Here is a 13,770-nt window from a genome sequence, read left to right as displayed (position 1 = left end):
GTGTAGAAACGTGGTTGTCAAATGACTCGACAGAAAGGGAGTAGTTAGCATACTTCTTACGCTACCCTTGAAAGCGTAATTCGAGAAATTATGAAAAGTTTCGTCGTAAGAAGGTAAAGTGGAGTAAAGGAAGAGAAAAGTGGTCTATAACAGGTAGAAGCTAACTCGACGAACTTTCATTCGACGCTTAGCGAAGAGTTTTAATGCTATAGTCAAAGAAACTAATCCCCTCACGGTCGATGTACTTTTCCTCGTGTGATCAACGTGCAATACAAGCCGATTATATAACCTCGTTTAAGAAGAAGAAGAAGAAAAGGAAAATTGTTTAATGCGAAATCTATTATTTATTCATATTTTCAACAAAATCATCTTCTAGTCGAGGAAATAATACTTTCATTTCTTTTCTTCTCTACCCTACCCCCTTTTTCATTTGCAAAACAGCAAGTTAGACATCTTCGTTTCATCCCTTTCTTTTCTTTCTTCCTTTTCGTTTCTTTTTGTTTTCAAAGGGGTGGGTCAGAAGCACGAAATTAGCGATCGCAATTAGTCTGCGGACTGAAAAGAAGCAGCCTGTGGCGAAAAGAAGAAGAGACTTGGTTGTTTCGTGGCTGGCAACGAAATGCACATTTTCTTCCTTCCTCCTCTCCCCCTCTTCCTTACCCCTTCTCCCGGAGGCTAAGCAAGAAGTAAGACAACGACCAGCAGATTGTTCTCTCCCCATTTCGCGAGACTCCTCTTCTCTTCTTTCCTTTCTTCTTTATCTTCTTCTTCTTCTTCTTCTTCTTCTTCTTCTTCTTCTTCCTCTTTACGACCAACTCTTCTTTACTCTCTGCAAAAACGTGCGCGAGCATTCTCCTTTCCTTTTCTTCCTCCCCTCCTCTTCGTCCTCCTTCATCGTACGTGGAACTAACGCGTGGGTTCCTTTTTCCCCCAAGGGCGACATAAACCCAGAGACAAATTGCTACGTGTGTTTACGTTAAATCGCTAAAGCGCCTTCTCCTCGCACAGTTACCACATTCTCCTTTTATTTCGTTGTCCTAGACGCGAGAGTCAAGGTGTAAGTCTATCTTTGAATGCATCCAAGAAAAGACAAAAATGCATACACAACTCAAGTATCGTCATAGAACAAAATACACTTACAAAATATGAAACGCGTATCACGTAATAAATCGTCCCAAAAGTTTCTTTACTTTTTCTTATTTTTAACAGTTTATATATGCAGAATATTTTTATTTTTTATTTAATAAGGTACAAAATATGTTGTATATTTCAAAATACTTTAAAAACGAATGCAATAAATCTGGCCGATTTAATTTTATAAAAAAGAAACGTGTGTTCGTTTAGGACTACTTACAAAATTAATTTTATCCAATATTTTTAACTGCAAGACGCGTAACTCGATATTATTTTCAAAAATACATTTTTTAATCGTTTTAAGAATCATAGGCGTTTGCAGGGTAATTAACTTATTATAAGTACTATTAGAATGGTGGGTAAATTTGTTAGTATAAATATTAGCTTACCTATGCGTATTCGCTGTTATTATTCACAAGGGTACTATTCATTATCTTAAGCAAGACATCGGAACAGGAGCAAGGAGAGATTTTCTTCGTCTAGACGTAGCTCTCTATGAGTAAGCGAAGGCAAGGGGATGGAAACGACGCCGTAGCAGTTTGTAAACAGACGGGAAGCGTGTTTGAGTGCTTGGCTCCTTAGTTGTGCCCACCAAATCGTGCTGCGGTTCCTATCCTCCAAATCAAATCGAATTTGCCTTAATGAACACCGTACTTCCGGATCTTGCGAGTTTGAAGTTACTTCAACTATTGCTATAATTATTATCACATATGCCAAACGAATCATAAATTCTCGTTAATTTGTTATTCAATTTTTATTTGATTAAATATTTGTTGCATTTCATTTCGTTGATTTTTGATTTGAATATTTATTTATATTTTTATTCTATAGCGTATACAAATAAATTCAACTGGTCAGTCTCATCCAGATTTTCCACTCGTGTCTGGAACGTTAATTTAACGACAAAACGTCGATACGACACAACATTGTTATTTTATAAAATCCTATTATATCAGCCTACCTACCTGCCTACCTACCCGCACACCCCGTTACGATTGGTTTCATGAAACGAATTGGGAACGATCGTAAAAATGATGTAGCACGCAACGTGTCGTATTAAAACGCACGTAGTTCTGGCTACGCGTATTGCTAATTTCGATCGGGACAGTCGATAAGTTTTTAACGATTTTGCTAAAAGTGGAATTCACTTTTTCTACCGACCCCCTCGTGCAGCGAAAAAAATAAAAGAGAAAAAAAATGAAAAAAGAAATGAATGCGATAACTGCGACGATGATAACGGATGGGAAAAGTTTCGTTGACAGGAATGGAATAATCGATCATCCGATTCGTTATTAATTTTCTTTTTTTTTTTCTTTTCTATCTTTTTTACTTTTTTTTTTTCATTTTTTTTATCATGAGTTAAGAGTTACAGAATGTCATAGCGAGATCATTTTATATCGAGTTACCGCAAAGTTCGATCTAGTACTAGTACCTACCTCCAATCGGATATATGTATGTAGCTATCTTTGATTTATTGTCCTAGGAAGAATCGAAAATCGTAGTAGGACGAGGATCTTTTGTAGTAGGAGACATGGAAGTTGGTTGCTCGTGTGGTTTGTTTACACGAAGAATCAAAGAGGTATCGGTTTCCTGAAGGTGTAACCAACCGATTCGGAAGCTAGTTTACCGTTACACCCTTCGTTCCTTCATCCGTAAGGCTAGAAGCCCGTCGACTCGAGAACGCCTCTAACGTCGTTGCCGCGGTTGGATCCGATTTCACGTTAGAACGAATCCTTGGTGATCGACCGTCAGAAATCCCATACGTTCCCGCGAGGATCTTCTTCTCTTTATTTTTCATTTTCTTATCATCTCTTTTTCATTCTCGATGAACGCCTTGTCGATCTTGTTTCTATCTGAGAGATGCAAACGTTGACTTAAAAAAGTTAAATTAATTGGATCATTCATGAAAAATTTTCTTCGATTTTTAGATTGGTGACGCATTTTCTTGTTAAATATCAATTCTCCATAATCCGATAGGTTCTGTAGCGAGTAAAAATCTATCGAAGAAACTTTAGCACACCATCGTCATTCACGGTACGTTAAACTTGCGTTTCCGGGCGAGCAGTACATCGGATAACCGTAATGTCTTGAACATCCATAAATCATCTGAACGATACTCTACATTGGATTCGCTAACGTCGCACGGCGATAAATCAAAGACGAAGTAGTAGAACTCGCTAAGTTCCGATCGGAAGATGTGCGTGAGGAGGAATCGAGCGAGAATATAGGAAAATAATATCGTCCTTCGTAAAAATATACCTAACACTTATCTCTTTCTTCTAGAAGGAAGCTGAAAGTAATAATAAAATTAAATAAAATACAAATAGCGCGATATAGGATGATCGGGAGACAAATCTCTGTAGAAAGAAAAATTTCGAAAGAAATTTGAAAGTATAGAAAAGAGGAGAAAAAAATAGAAAGAAGAGAAAAGATGAGATGAGAAGACGAAAGGAAGAAATAGGCGAGAATGCGTTTTGCGAAAGAATATCGTGTGTTATCTTGCTTCTACGATCGTCCCTTTTCTATCCCTTTCCCTTATCCAGGAAGGAGAGACGGTATTCGCGGAAGAAAGCGCAGCCTCCGCTGGCGGCACGGTTACCACCACCCCAACCACCTCCATTCTTAAGTATTACTACTACTACCAAGACTACCACCACTACCACCATCATCACCACTAGCATTTATACTACCACCACCTAAAACCAAGAGCAGAGTAGTAACAGCACCAGCACCAGCACCACCAGCAGCAGCACCAGCACCACCAGTAATGGCAGCAGTAGTAGCAGCAACACCAGCAACACTACCACCCTCGACGACAAGGGGATGAAGAAGAGCGTCGGTATCGAAGTGAGACGTGTATATATGTATATATAGAGGTGCGCGCACGTCGGCAAGTTCAGTCGTCCAGCGCGTGCCGACCCGCGAGCATCGTGTCGCAACCAACCCTTCCTTTTACGAATCCCTCGTCTTTCTTTCGTTCTCGATCTCGTTCTCGATCTCGTTCGAACGCTTATTCCCTCTACGACCCTCCCAACCCCACTCTCTTCTTCTCTTTTCACACTCTTCCTTTTTCTTTTTTTTTTTTATTCTTTCCTTCTTTCTTTCTTTTTACTCTCACCCCGAAAGGACCAACAGCCCTTTTTTTCTTTTTAAAACCGGTCACGTGTCATTATCCTCCCTCCTTCTAGGTGCCACCCCATTCGGAGTGGAAGTGCCGGCTCGAGTGCTATTAACGATTCCACTTTGAATTAGTCATGTAAAATCATTCCTCGAGCGTACTTCGTATTCCGAAACTTTTGTTACATATTTTTTCTTTGATATTTTTAAAAATATATGTATGTATATTTCTTCTTTTTGAAAAATGTTTTGAATTGATTTAATAAAAAATAAACGCGTGGATCGTCGTGCCATCGTCGATCCACAAAAATGGTTATCGAAGGTCACCGAGGAGAATCGTCGATTAAAATTCTCCTATTCGTGGATCGTGATAACGATAGAAGATATCAAATCATTTGAACGTAGCCGTAGTAGCAAGTATGACGGGTGAAGGAACACGAGGAAACTTCGGAGTACGCCGGAAACACGCGTATTCGATCGAAGGAGGACTTATGTAATCTGTAGAGCGTGACGACTTTGGGGTGGAAAGTTAAGTGAAATGTGAGTCGAGGATGGAGTTGAGGATCAGCATACTGCTCTTGGCGTTACTTCGTCTATCGAGCACGTTGGAAAGTAAGAAACTTTGCTTATTGAACAATCTATTTGTTCTGACAAAACTTTTATTTAACTAATCGAAAATTCTTAACTATTTTTATCTCGATTATTTTGTTCTTTAGTCTATTCTAACGAGATCGAATAAGATCTATTTCTTCGTTTCTTTTTTTCTTTCGAAATAAATTTCCGATAAGAGTTCGAGAAATCGTTTTTCTTCAGAGCTGAAAAGAAAAAGAAAATTCATATAAGGAGAATACCAAGAATAGGGTCCGAACACAATATCGAGATTACTACCTCTAAGCGGGCTATTTTATTCCCCCCCATTCAACAAAGAACACCAGTAACATCGAGTATTCACGACGATAAACGATCGGACGTAGACCAAAAGTTTCCCGAAGTAGAGCCAGCACGCATTTTATATCCCTCGTTAAAAAGACTCCTTCGGAATTGTGTACGATATCTAGAAAGATAAATAGATAGATTACACACAAGTTACTGTTGTAGATATGGGAGAACAAATATATGAATCATCTTATCGTTTAGATACAATTTTCTTCATAAATCCAATCGAATTATTTTGTTATACATGTTTGACGTAATCGTGGACTTCATTTCTGTTTGTTTTGGAAATGTTTTCTATCGTAGGTACGAAAGACGAAGGAGACGGGGAGGAAGAGGACGAAGAAAATTATCCAGTGGATGATTATGGTGATGATTACGATGACTATGAAACCGCTACGATATCAAGCGACACCGATTTTATTGCCGGAGGCCCGCTACCGATCTTCTTGGTCGAACCTGTTCGTTCTTTCGTCGTCAAAGGGAAACCGGCAACTCTTCATTGCCGTGCTGCTCACGCTCTTGAAGTAATATTTTCGTGAAACCTTTGCCGCAAGCTTTAAAAGAAAAGTACACTCTTCTCTCGGCCGTTTTGTTCGTCCTACAAAAAGAAAAAAAAAAGAAAAACCGCTAAAGATTACTCTCGAGTTCCACGTAATCTCAAGAGAAAATGTCTTATTTATAATTTACCAAACCTACTCGTTAAGTCTTCTTTAGTTTCATACGAGAAACGAGTACTTATACACGAAAGCTCTCGTCGTCATCGTCGTCACTTTAATCGAATACTCGTGTTCTATTTTTCATAGAAAAAAAAACTTCGTATTAGCGTAATATTAATAAAACTTCGTCGAATGACCCGAAAAAGTTTTCTTTTTCTATTTTTTTTTCTCGCGAAAGAAAAAAAAACTCCGAGTATAGAAATAGTAGATTGGTCTAAATACCAAGAACGCTGTGTGCGGTACACAGCTGACCTGCGTGAATGGGGAGAGAAAAATAAAAGGGAAAAAAAAAAAAAAAGTAGTAGTAAGATCTTTTTTCGAAATTCCGGAGTAATTATTCGCGCGTGAAAAAAAGAAAAAAGAAGGAAGTAAAAGTCACGAACGAGAAAATTGTTTCGTGCCGATGTATGCGAGGAAAGAAAATCGGCACAACAGTTTGTAACGTTTCAAAAGGAAATGATTAAGTACTTACTTATTCGCAATGCCCCTTTTTTCCGGGGTTGCATTTTTGCAGGTGTACTTTCGTTGCAACGGCGAACGAGCTGAACACTCGCAGCAGCAGGATTTTGTAGACCCTCGTACCGGAACGAGGGTCGTCGAGGTTGAGTTGAACGTGACGAGGAACGAGGTCGAGGAGTACTTTGGATCGAAGAAGTTCAAGTGCGAGTGCGTCGCTTGGTCGGGATCAGGTCAGATTAAAGGGCAGTCCGCCACGGTTGAGGTCGCCTGTAAGTAGAGGGAACCCCTTCTCTTCTCTTTTCTCTCTCTCTCTCTCTCTCTCTCTCTCTCTCTCTCTCTCACTCTCTCATCCTCATCCAAATCCTTATCTTCTCTTTCTCTTCTCCTTCGATCCATCTTGAATGTTCATTTTTGCGACTGGCAGAATCTCTTAGTTTCATAATTCTTACCATTACCGTGATAACTTTCGAAAAGAAGATTTAAGTGTCCACTTCTTTGTCCTCTTCGGATCTTTTTCCTTCAGTTGAATTAAGAAAAATTGTAAAGAAAGAAAAAGACAAGGAAGTAATGGTATAATAAAAACGTCAAGCTGAACAATTTCATTTTTACTAAATCGTATATACAGATAAATGTAGGATACCAAGGGTGATAATTAAATGTTTTCGCGGGATATCGCAAGAGAACAGTATTGTTCGTAGAAATGAAAAGGCATTGTCAGGGATTTAACCTCTTAAAATAAAAGCTCGGCAATGCCTCGAGTGTACTTTTAAAGCACGCCTTTAATGCTCGACTACGGCTCGGCCTGTTCCTCCTGGACGCGAACGAATGCCACCGCGGGGCAGGTGATATTACTACAGCTCACTGTTTCCTCCTTCTTTCATATTCTCTCTCTCTCTCTCTCTTTTTTTTACCACCATTCATTTCCTTCCAAGGCTTTTTTACACGTGTGCGTGGTTTTGATCATACCTATGTTGTACCATACTAGACTATCATCATTTTCATCTTATCGTTCTTCGTTGTCCTAGACTATACTCATCGACCACGTGAGAATTCTTTTGTTCTTCTACCACGAGCGAACTTATTTGAAAAAAAAAAAAAAAAAGAAAAAAAGAACTTTTTCATCAAATTTCTTTCATAATTTTTTTCTTCTCCCCTTCAACCCCTAGATAGACAGACGGAGAGAACAATATATTATAGAATTAGATTGTACACCACGAGGCGGCAGACTTTCGGAGTGCGAAGTATCAAATGCCGTTATAACTTTTGAAACGTTCGTTTCTATATGTACCCAAATGAAGTTACATTATATTTTCACCTTTCGCAGTTTAAATTTCGTTAGCTTCGTGAAAGGTCCTATCGAGCTCACATTTGTAATATCATTAAAGTTTTTGATATATAAAACGATTAGCCTTAGATATTCTAAATACATGACTTAACTTAAACTTTATTTTTAACTTGCAGAACGAAAAGAGAAAGAGAAAGTTATCCGTGTTGTAGAAAATTGTATTGTAGCAACTAGTGTCTCGATTCCGTCGATAAAACGTAACTTCATTAACTCGATTAGCGTGCACCCGATCCTCGTGCAGGGATTTTCGAGATACCAGACACGAAATTCACTCTCTCTCTCTCTCTTTAGTAAGCTTCTCTCTTCGAACGAGGGTCAGTCGAGGTGACAGGGGGAAAGAGAAGGAGAGAGTGAAGAGGGGTAAAGGGAGGGCTTGTCCATGCTCTGTTGTGTTTTCATTTGATATTCGGTGACGAATAAACCGTCCCCCCAAAATCTAATCGATATTCCATCGCAAATGAAACAGAAGTGTTTGGCGTACCGATCGACTACCGGATGCGTGCTGTTTGATGCAAAAAGTGAACGTGGTTGGATCCTCCAATCATTTCTCTCTTTTTCGATATTTTTTATTATTATTTTTATTATTATTTTTATTTTTTTTTTATTATACTCGTACATTTCGTTTCCTTTGGCAGAGATGAAGTATAAAATAGATTCAACGATGTACATCCGAATTTTCGGGGTAAAAGAAAAATTCAATTCATTTTTTCAATTTAGATGTTTTACTGGCATTCTACGAAACTCTTGAATGTATGCATCGAATTGGGATGCAGGAAATGAAATCATTGTTTACCGATAAATAGAAACCTCGCTTGTGCTTTCGAAATCGTGCAGTACGCGATAAACCGCGTACGTGAGCGAGTGTATATCTAGTCGTCGATGCGTTGTAATATGTTTCCAGAATAACGTGAGAAGTATTAATTAATCATCTAAAGTAATATTATTTTTCACACAAATACACTTCGATTCTATCGTTCGATGTTTCATTGGTATTAATAAAAATAGCAGGATTTAAAAATAAGAAAAATAATAATAAGAAAAAGAGAATGAAAGAAAAAGAAAAGGGAGGAAATATCGACGTACCCTGCTTGGGTTTATGAAAAATTTTTCCAGGTTTAACCAAGCAAAAAACTAACTAGCGTTGGTAGATTCTCGTAGAGAACGGTCTCGTTCGCGTTCTCGACGAGAACGAATATGAATACCCATCGTGGCAGTCCCTCCTCAGTCCTCCCTATATTCGCGAACGGCCTCAGGTACGGCAAATAATACTATTGCAGTGGTATAGCTCGCCGAACGAATGGCCACCGGTAGTACACACGCACAGCTCGTACAAATCTTTCTCTGCCTTTCCAGCCTGCATAGTAGTAGCGATGAGGAACGGTGGGGCAGAAAGAGGGGAGTTTTCAACTAGTCTATGAAAGCCCTTTTGCATTTATGCGCACGCCCTAATATCGCAGAGTGCCCCTCTCTTTCCACGTCCCACCCTTTTCCGATTTCTCTCTCTCTCTCTCTCTCTGTTTCTCTCACTCCAGATCCTTGTCATTCAGTTGCATCGAGCTCCCGTAGCTCACAATTTCAACAAATATTAAAAGAACCCACGGGATATCTCTCAATGCAGACCTGAAGAAACATTTCCTATCACCGCCATATTCACTGTCCGTCGAAGCCGGTCGTAATGCGGAATTACGATGTACGCCACCCATGGGAATTCCACCGCCCAAGGTCTATTGGCTGAGAAACGGACTACCTTTCGAGACGATCTCCGGTTCAGCTTCTACCTCTGACACGAGTCCCAACGAAGTGTCACCGGCCAGCTTCGTGCAGACGACGGAAGGATATCTACGCCTTGGGGAAGCTGAACTTAGACATCAAGGGAATTATTCCTGCGTGGCCGAAAATCTAGCAGCACGTAGAGTCAGTGAGCCTGCGGTACTTACGATTTATGGTAAGTGAATTTGATTAGGAGATATTAAAGTTCTTATTCTTCTTTAATTTATATTCATTATTTTATTGTGCTCTCAGTGAATGGAGGGTGGTCCTCTTGGTCTGGTTGGTCCGAATGCAGTACGAGATGTGGTAGAGGTGTACAAAAGAGAACGAGAACTTGCACGAATCCAACAGCCATCAACGGTGGACAAACCTGTCCCGGACCAGCCACACAAAGAATCGAATGCAATCCCTCTTGTCCTGGTAGGTGGCGAAGTGAGAAACTTTGGTACTTAATAAATTGCGCCAACCGCAATGAGATTAAACGTAGTACTTGCGCTTGGTCGAAGTGGTGTGGTTAAAATCAACGGGAATTCTATTCCATGAGTTTCTACGTGCGTTGAACAGTAAAGTGAGAAGAAAGGACCTTTTATTCCATTTCGTTAGGTTCCCTCCGACTCTCGCTTGACAAAAATCGCACAGATGCGTTCTCTTTCCCTTCCTCTTTCTTTTTCTCTCTTTCCCTTGATTTCTTTATTTCGCCTCTTTCGCGCCCACAAATCCGATGATCTCGACGCGTTCAAGCTCCTAATCGAGACTTTTCGTTTACCCGTTATTCGAAGCGGTCGATGGCAGATGGTCAAGCTGGTCCTCGTGGTCTGCATGCGGTCCCGATTGTTCGAGAGTAAAGAGGAGATCCTGCAACGACCCCCTACCGAGCAATAGTGGACGGCCCTGTCAAGGCAAGGACGTCATCGTCGAATCCTGTACCACGGACCGATGTAACGGTGAGTTCCAACTGAGTTTAACTTCTCTCTTCTCATTCTCTCATCTCTTCTCTTCCTCATTGTTCTTTTACATTCGAGCAACCTTTCACGATTTTGCTTCGTGACAGCGATTTCTGCAGTATCCTACATAGTTCCTAGTCGTGAGAAGAAGCTAACGAGATTTCAGTGACGCGTCAATAATTTGTTCTCTCTTTGGAACGTTTAACAGCTACGTTGATAATAGTCTCTTCCTTTACTTTCTTACAAGCAGCGCTAGGACACGACGGCCCGAGAGTCTTTAAGGAAGGTAAATAATATCCTATTGTACAAACAAACAAAATATCTAACTAAATTGTTCTATTTCATTCATTTTGATTTTTAACCATAAACTAAGTATTAAACTTCTCGCGTAATCGAAGAGACCACGAAAAACATTTATTACAGCAACAAGAGCGGTCGATCACAGGAACATCTTTGCCTTATGGATCACGCTCAGTCTCGCGGCAATAATCTTAGCTTTAACCACGATCTTCATGGTCCGTTTGATGCGCCGTAAAGAGAGAATAGAAGCTCTTTATAGCGTAGCGAGATTGGACTTTCGTCGACCGGTTGATCTCGCTAAATCCGTTGTCTCGAAGACCGATCGAACCGCTTTGACGGTGGACAAACGTCTCGAACACGTCATCGACGAATCGAACGCTTCTAGATTGCCAAGGTAAAAGCCCTTTCTTACCTTAAACTACCTATCCTTGATCTTCCTTTCCTCTATCGTTCAATGAAAAGTATAAATGATGATATCGATAGATCCTGTTCGGAACATCATTACGATGTGCCACAATTGTCGCTTCCATCGACGACAAGAGCATCACCCAGTTCATCTGTCACCAGGTCTTCTTGCAGAAATTCTCAAAGAGGAAGAGGTTTGCCCGAATCGATTCAAATAACTTTCTAATTTCTTGACGATTTATATTTCACTTTTGTTTTTTCTTCCTTTTTTTTCTATTAATTAGGTTCAACGTGCCAAGTCAATTCGGAGAGTACAAATGAGGATGAGAACGAGCAGGAAGATGACGAAAGACCTGATGAAGAAGAAAGATCGTCAATCGACGACGAGCGTTCAACCGGTTTTGTGGTCAGAGCTAACGTGGACGAACAGGGTGCGCTTTTGGTGGTTCCAGAAGTTAGTGTCTCCATGTCAATTCCCGAAGGTGCCGTACCACGTGGTCGACGTCACAGTTTGCATCTCGCCGTCTTAGGAGAAGATTCATTGAGGCCAAAATTACCACCAGGATTAACTTTGCTCTCAGCTGTGATCGCGTGTGGTCCCTCCAACGTTGATCTACTCAAACCAGTGATTTTACAGTTCGAACACTGTGCCGAACTCAGAACTGGAAATTGGGAGTTGAGTCTTTGGTCGACTGACATCGACCTTGAAACTCGTTCAACTAACTCCTCTAACGCTTCGACGAATACCAGCCTTTCACCTTCCAGTACAGTTTGGCGTAAGATTTTAACCCTCGGCGGTGAACCAACCAATTTACCTGGACAACCATTTGCTCAACTTGATCACGCCGGAGTATTTCTCGTAACGGAAACACCTTGCGCTTATGCTGTAGCTGGTGAAAATTCGATGGTTGCTCCTGGGTTAGCCGTTAAACGTCTTTGCGTTGCTGTTTTCGTTTCACGTGAACGAGATCGCGTTAGATGTCATATATTGGAGGACACCAAAGCAACTCTCAAACTTGTAGCCGAACGAGTAAGCATTATTTTTCTCGTTAGATTGTTATCGTTCCTTCGCGATAATTATTTTTCTTGAAGAAAAGACAAAATAGCTAGTGATTATCGATTTCTCGACAGGAACATCGTCTTGGCGGTACGCACATCGATCACAGTACTCTTGGATTTCGTGCGAGCGGTACTTCGCTTCGGGTCGATCTGGAGGATAGAGAAAGCGGTTTTGCCGAGCGTCAAGAAGTGCCATACCGTCGTGTATGGTCATCCTCGAGATCGAGCATTTACCTTTCCTTTAGAATTGAAAAGATCGTTGGCGATGTTAGACTTAGTTTCGAATTTCGAGCCTGTCAACGTGGATTCGAGGATCAGGGTTTGCTATTAAGAATCGATCTTGATCTCGCTAAAAGGGGTAACAACGTTCTCGCCAAAAAGAGTAATGGAAAGGTCGAATCTTCTATCATTATGCGGGGAAAAAATTCTACGAGATCTACGGAATCCGTTGTTTCTAGACCATTCAGGTATCCTTTTTTTATTTGAATCCACATCGATGTTTTACATTTTTAGGATTCGATCAATTTTCTTATTCATAGATTTTCAAAGACTTTGAGGAAACAACTTTGTCAATGTTTGGATCCTCCTAGCGCTCGTGGAAACGATTGGAGAATGTTAGCCCAAAGATTACAAGTAGATCGGTGAGACAATTACATCAATGTTTACGAATGATTTAAATATTAATTACAAACGAGTAAACAAATTTGTTAAAATTTGATTTTAGGTACGTCGACTATTTTGCAACTAAAGCGAGTCCGACCGAACATATTCTGGATTTATGGGAAGCTAGACATCGCGAAGCCACTGCCCTAGCAGATCTTTTGAACCATTTAAGACTGATGGGTCGCGTCGATGCGGCCAATGTTCTCGAAAGTCGACTTGGGCCTTGGATTTAAATAAAAAATAAACACTAAAGACAAATTATCGAAAGTCACTGCCATTTAAAAGAAAGAAACGTCATTTAATGATTATGTTATCTTGTACATATGACGAATAAAATAATTATTATAAGATGTCGATGTAGATTCAAAGGTTGTATAGACGGTGATCGTATTTGTACATAAAGTTGGTTTGCAGCAAATATTTAAGAGAATCTACGTTATTCTTGATTCCTAATTTCTATAAACTTATGATTTAAATAAAAATCTCTCTCTTTCTCTGTCGAAGACGACGACGATTCAAAAGAGAAAGAGAGAGAGAGAGAGAGAGAGAGAGAGAGAAATGCAAAGCCGCAAGCCTCGATACGGGAACGTAGTGGGAGAGAGGAAGATCGGAAGTTGCAAATGACATTCATGGTCCCATGTGTCCAATTTGCACCTGAATACGGAACCGCAGGTAACTGCTGGTCCATGGTTTAGGGAAGTTCTACGGAAACTGGTCGAGCTTGCATTTAAGCTGGTATTTAGGTACCATTTGGAGATATCCTCTATCACGGTTTCAAGAGGAAGCATTCAAGGAAGGTTCCTAAGCATCGTGTTCTGGACCATGGATGCGTAGGATGCTCGAAACAATGGGCATTATCCGTCTCCACATAGTCGCTAAGGGCTCGAGAAGGGTCCGAGGAGAGTTCGAGGAGGTATAGGTA

At 40.3% G+C, this 13,770-nt stretch overlaps 1 protein-coding gene and 1 long non-coding RNA gene across 2 annotated transcripts; one reads left to right on the top strand and one right to left on the bottom strand.

Annotated features, from left to right (window-relative positions):
* Positions 1 to 364: 364 nt before the first annotated feature.
* Positions 365 to 3,082, bottom strand: LOC106789765. The gene is made up of 3 exons (XR_001382029.1): positions 2,571 to 3,082; positions 1,524 to 1,744; positions 365 to 1,037 (listed from the first exon to the last, which is right to left on the bottom strand). It is a non-coding gene; the product is annotated as an uncharacterized LOC106789765 (long non-coding RNA).
* An 887-nt stretch (positions 3,083 to 3,969) lies between these two features.
* On the top strand, positions 3,970 to 13,266 carry LOC106789768 (netrin receptor UNC5B-like). Its single transcript, XM_014754246.1, has 13 exons — positions 3,970 to 4,863; positions 5,491 to 5,711; positions 6,418 to 6,631; positions 9,326 to 9,652; positions 9,730 to 9,897; positions 10,257 to 10,421; positions 10,672 to 10,707; positions 10,845 to 11,115; positions 11,205 to 11,320; positions 11,411 to 12,156; positions 12,258 to 12,652; positions 12,725 to 12,826; positions 12,910 to 13,266. Exons 1-13 carry the CDS (start codon positions 4,803 to 4,805, stop codon positions 13,079 to 13,081), a joined length of 2,994 nt encoding a protein of 997 aa, XP_014609732.1. The 5' UTR covers positions 3,970 to 4,802; the 3' UTR covers positions 13,082 to 13,266.
* The last annotated feature ends 504 nt before the right edge of the window (positions 13,267 to 13,770 follow it).

This window comes from Polistes canadensis, unplaced genomic scaffold (assembly GCF_001313835.1).
Source record: "Polistes canadensis isolate GaletaPanama2010 unplaced genomic scaffold, ASM131383v1 scaffold_202, whole genome shotgun sequence".
NCBI classification, from domain to species: domain Eukaryota; kingdom Metazoa; phylum Arthropoda; class Insecta; order Hymenoptera; family Vespidae; genus Polistes; species Polistes canadensis.
This window is presented reverse-complemented; position numbering and strand designations above follow the sequence as displayed.

What these genes read in the sequence shown, in the direction of transcription:
- LOC106789768 (XM_014754246.1), top strand. Translation starts at nt 4,803, where the DNA reads ATGGAGTTGAGGATCAGCATACTGCTCTTGGCGTTACTTCGTCTATCG. An exon ending in ATGCAATCCCTCTTGTCCTG is followed by an intron (nt 9,898 to 10,256) that starts GTAGGTGGCGAA and finishes CGTTATTCGAAG; the next exon opens with CGGTCGATGGCAGATGGTCA. An exon ending in TCAAACTTGTAGCCGAACGA is followed by an intron (nt 12,157 to 12,257) that starts GTAAGCATTATT and finishes ATTTCTCGACAG; the next exon opens with GAACATCGTCTTGGCGGTAC.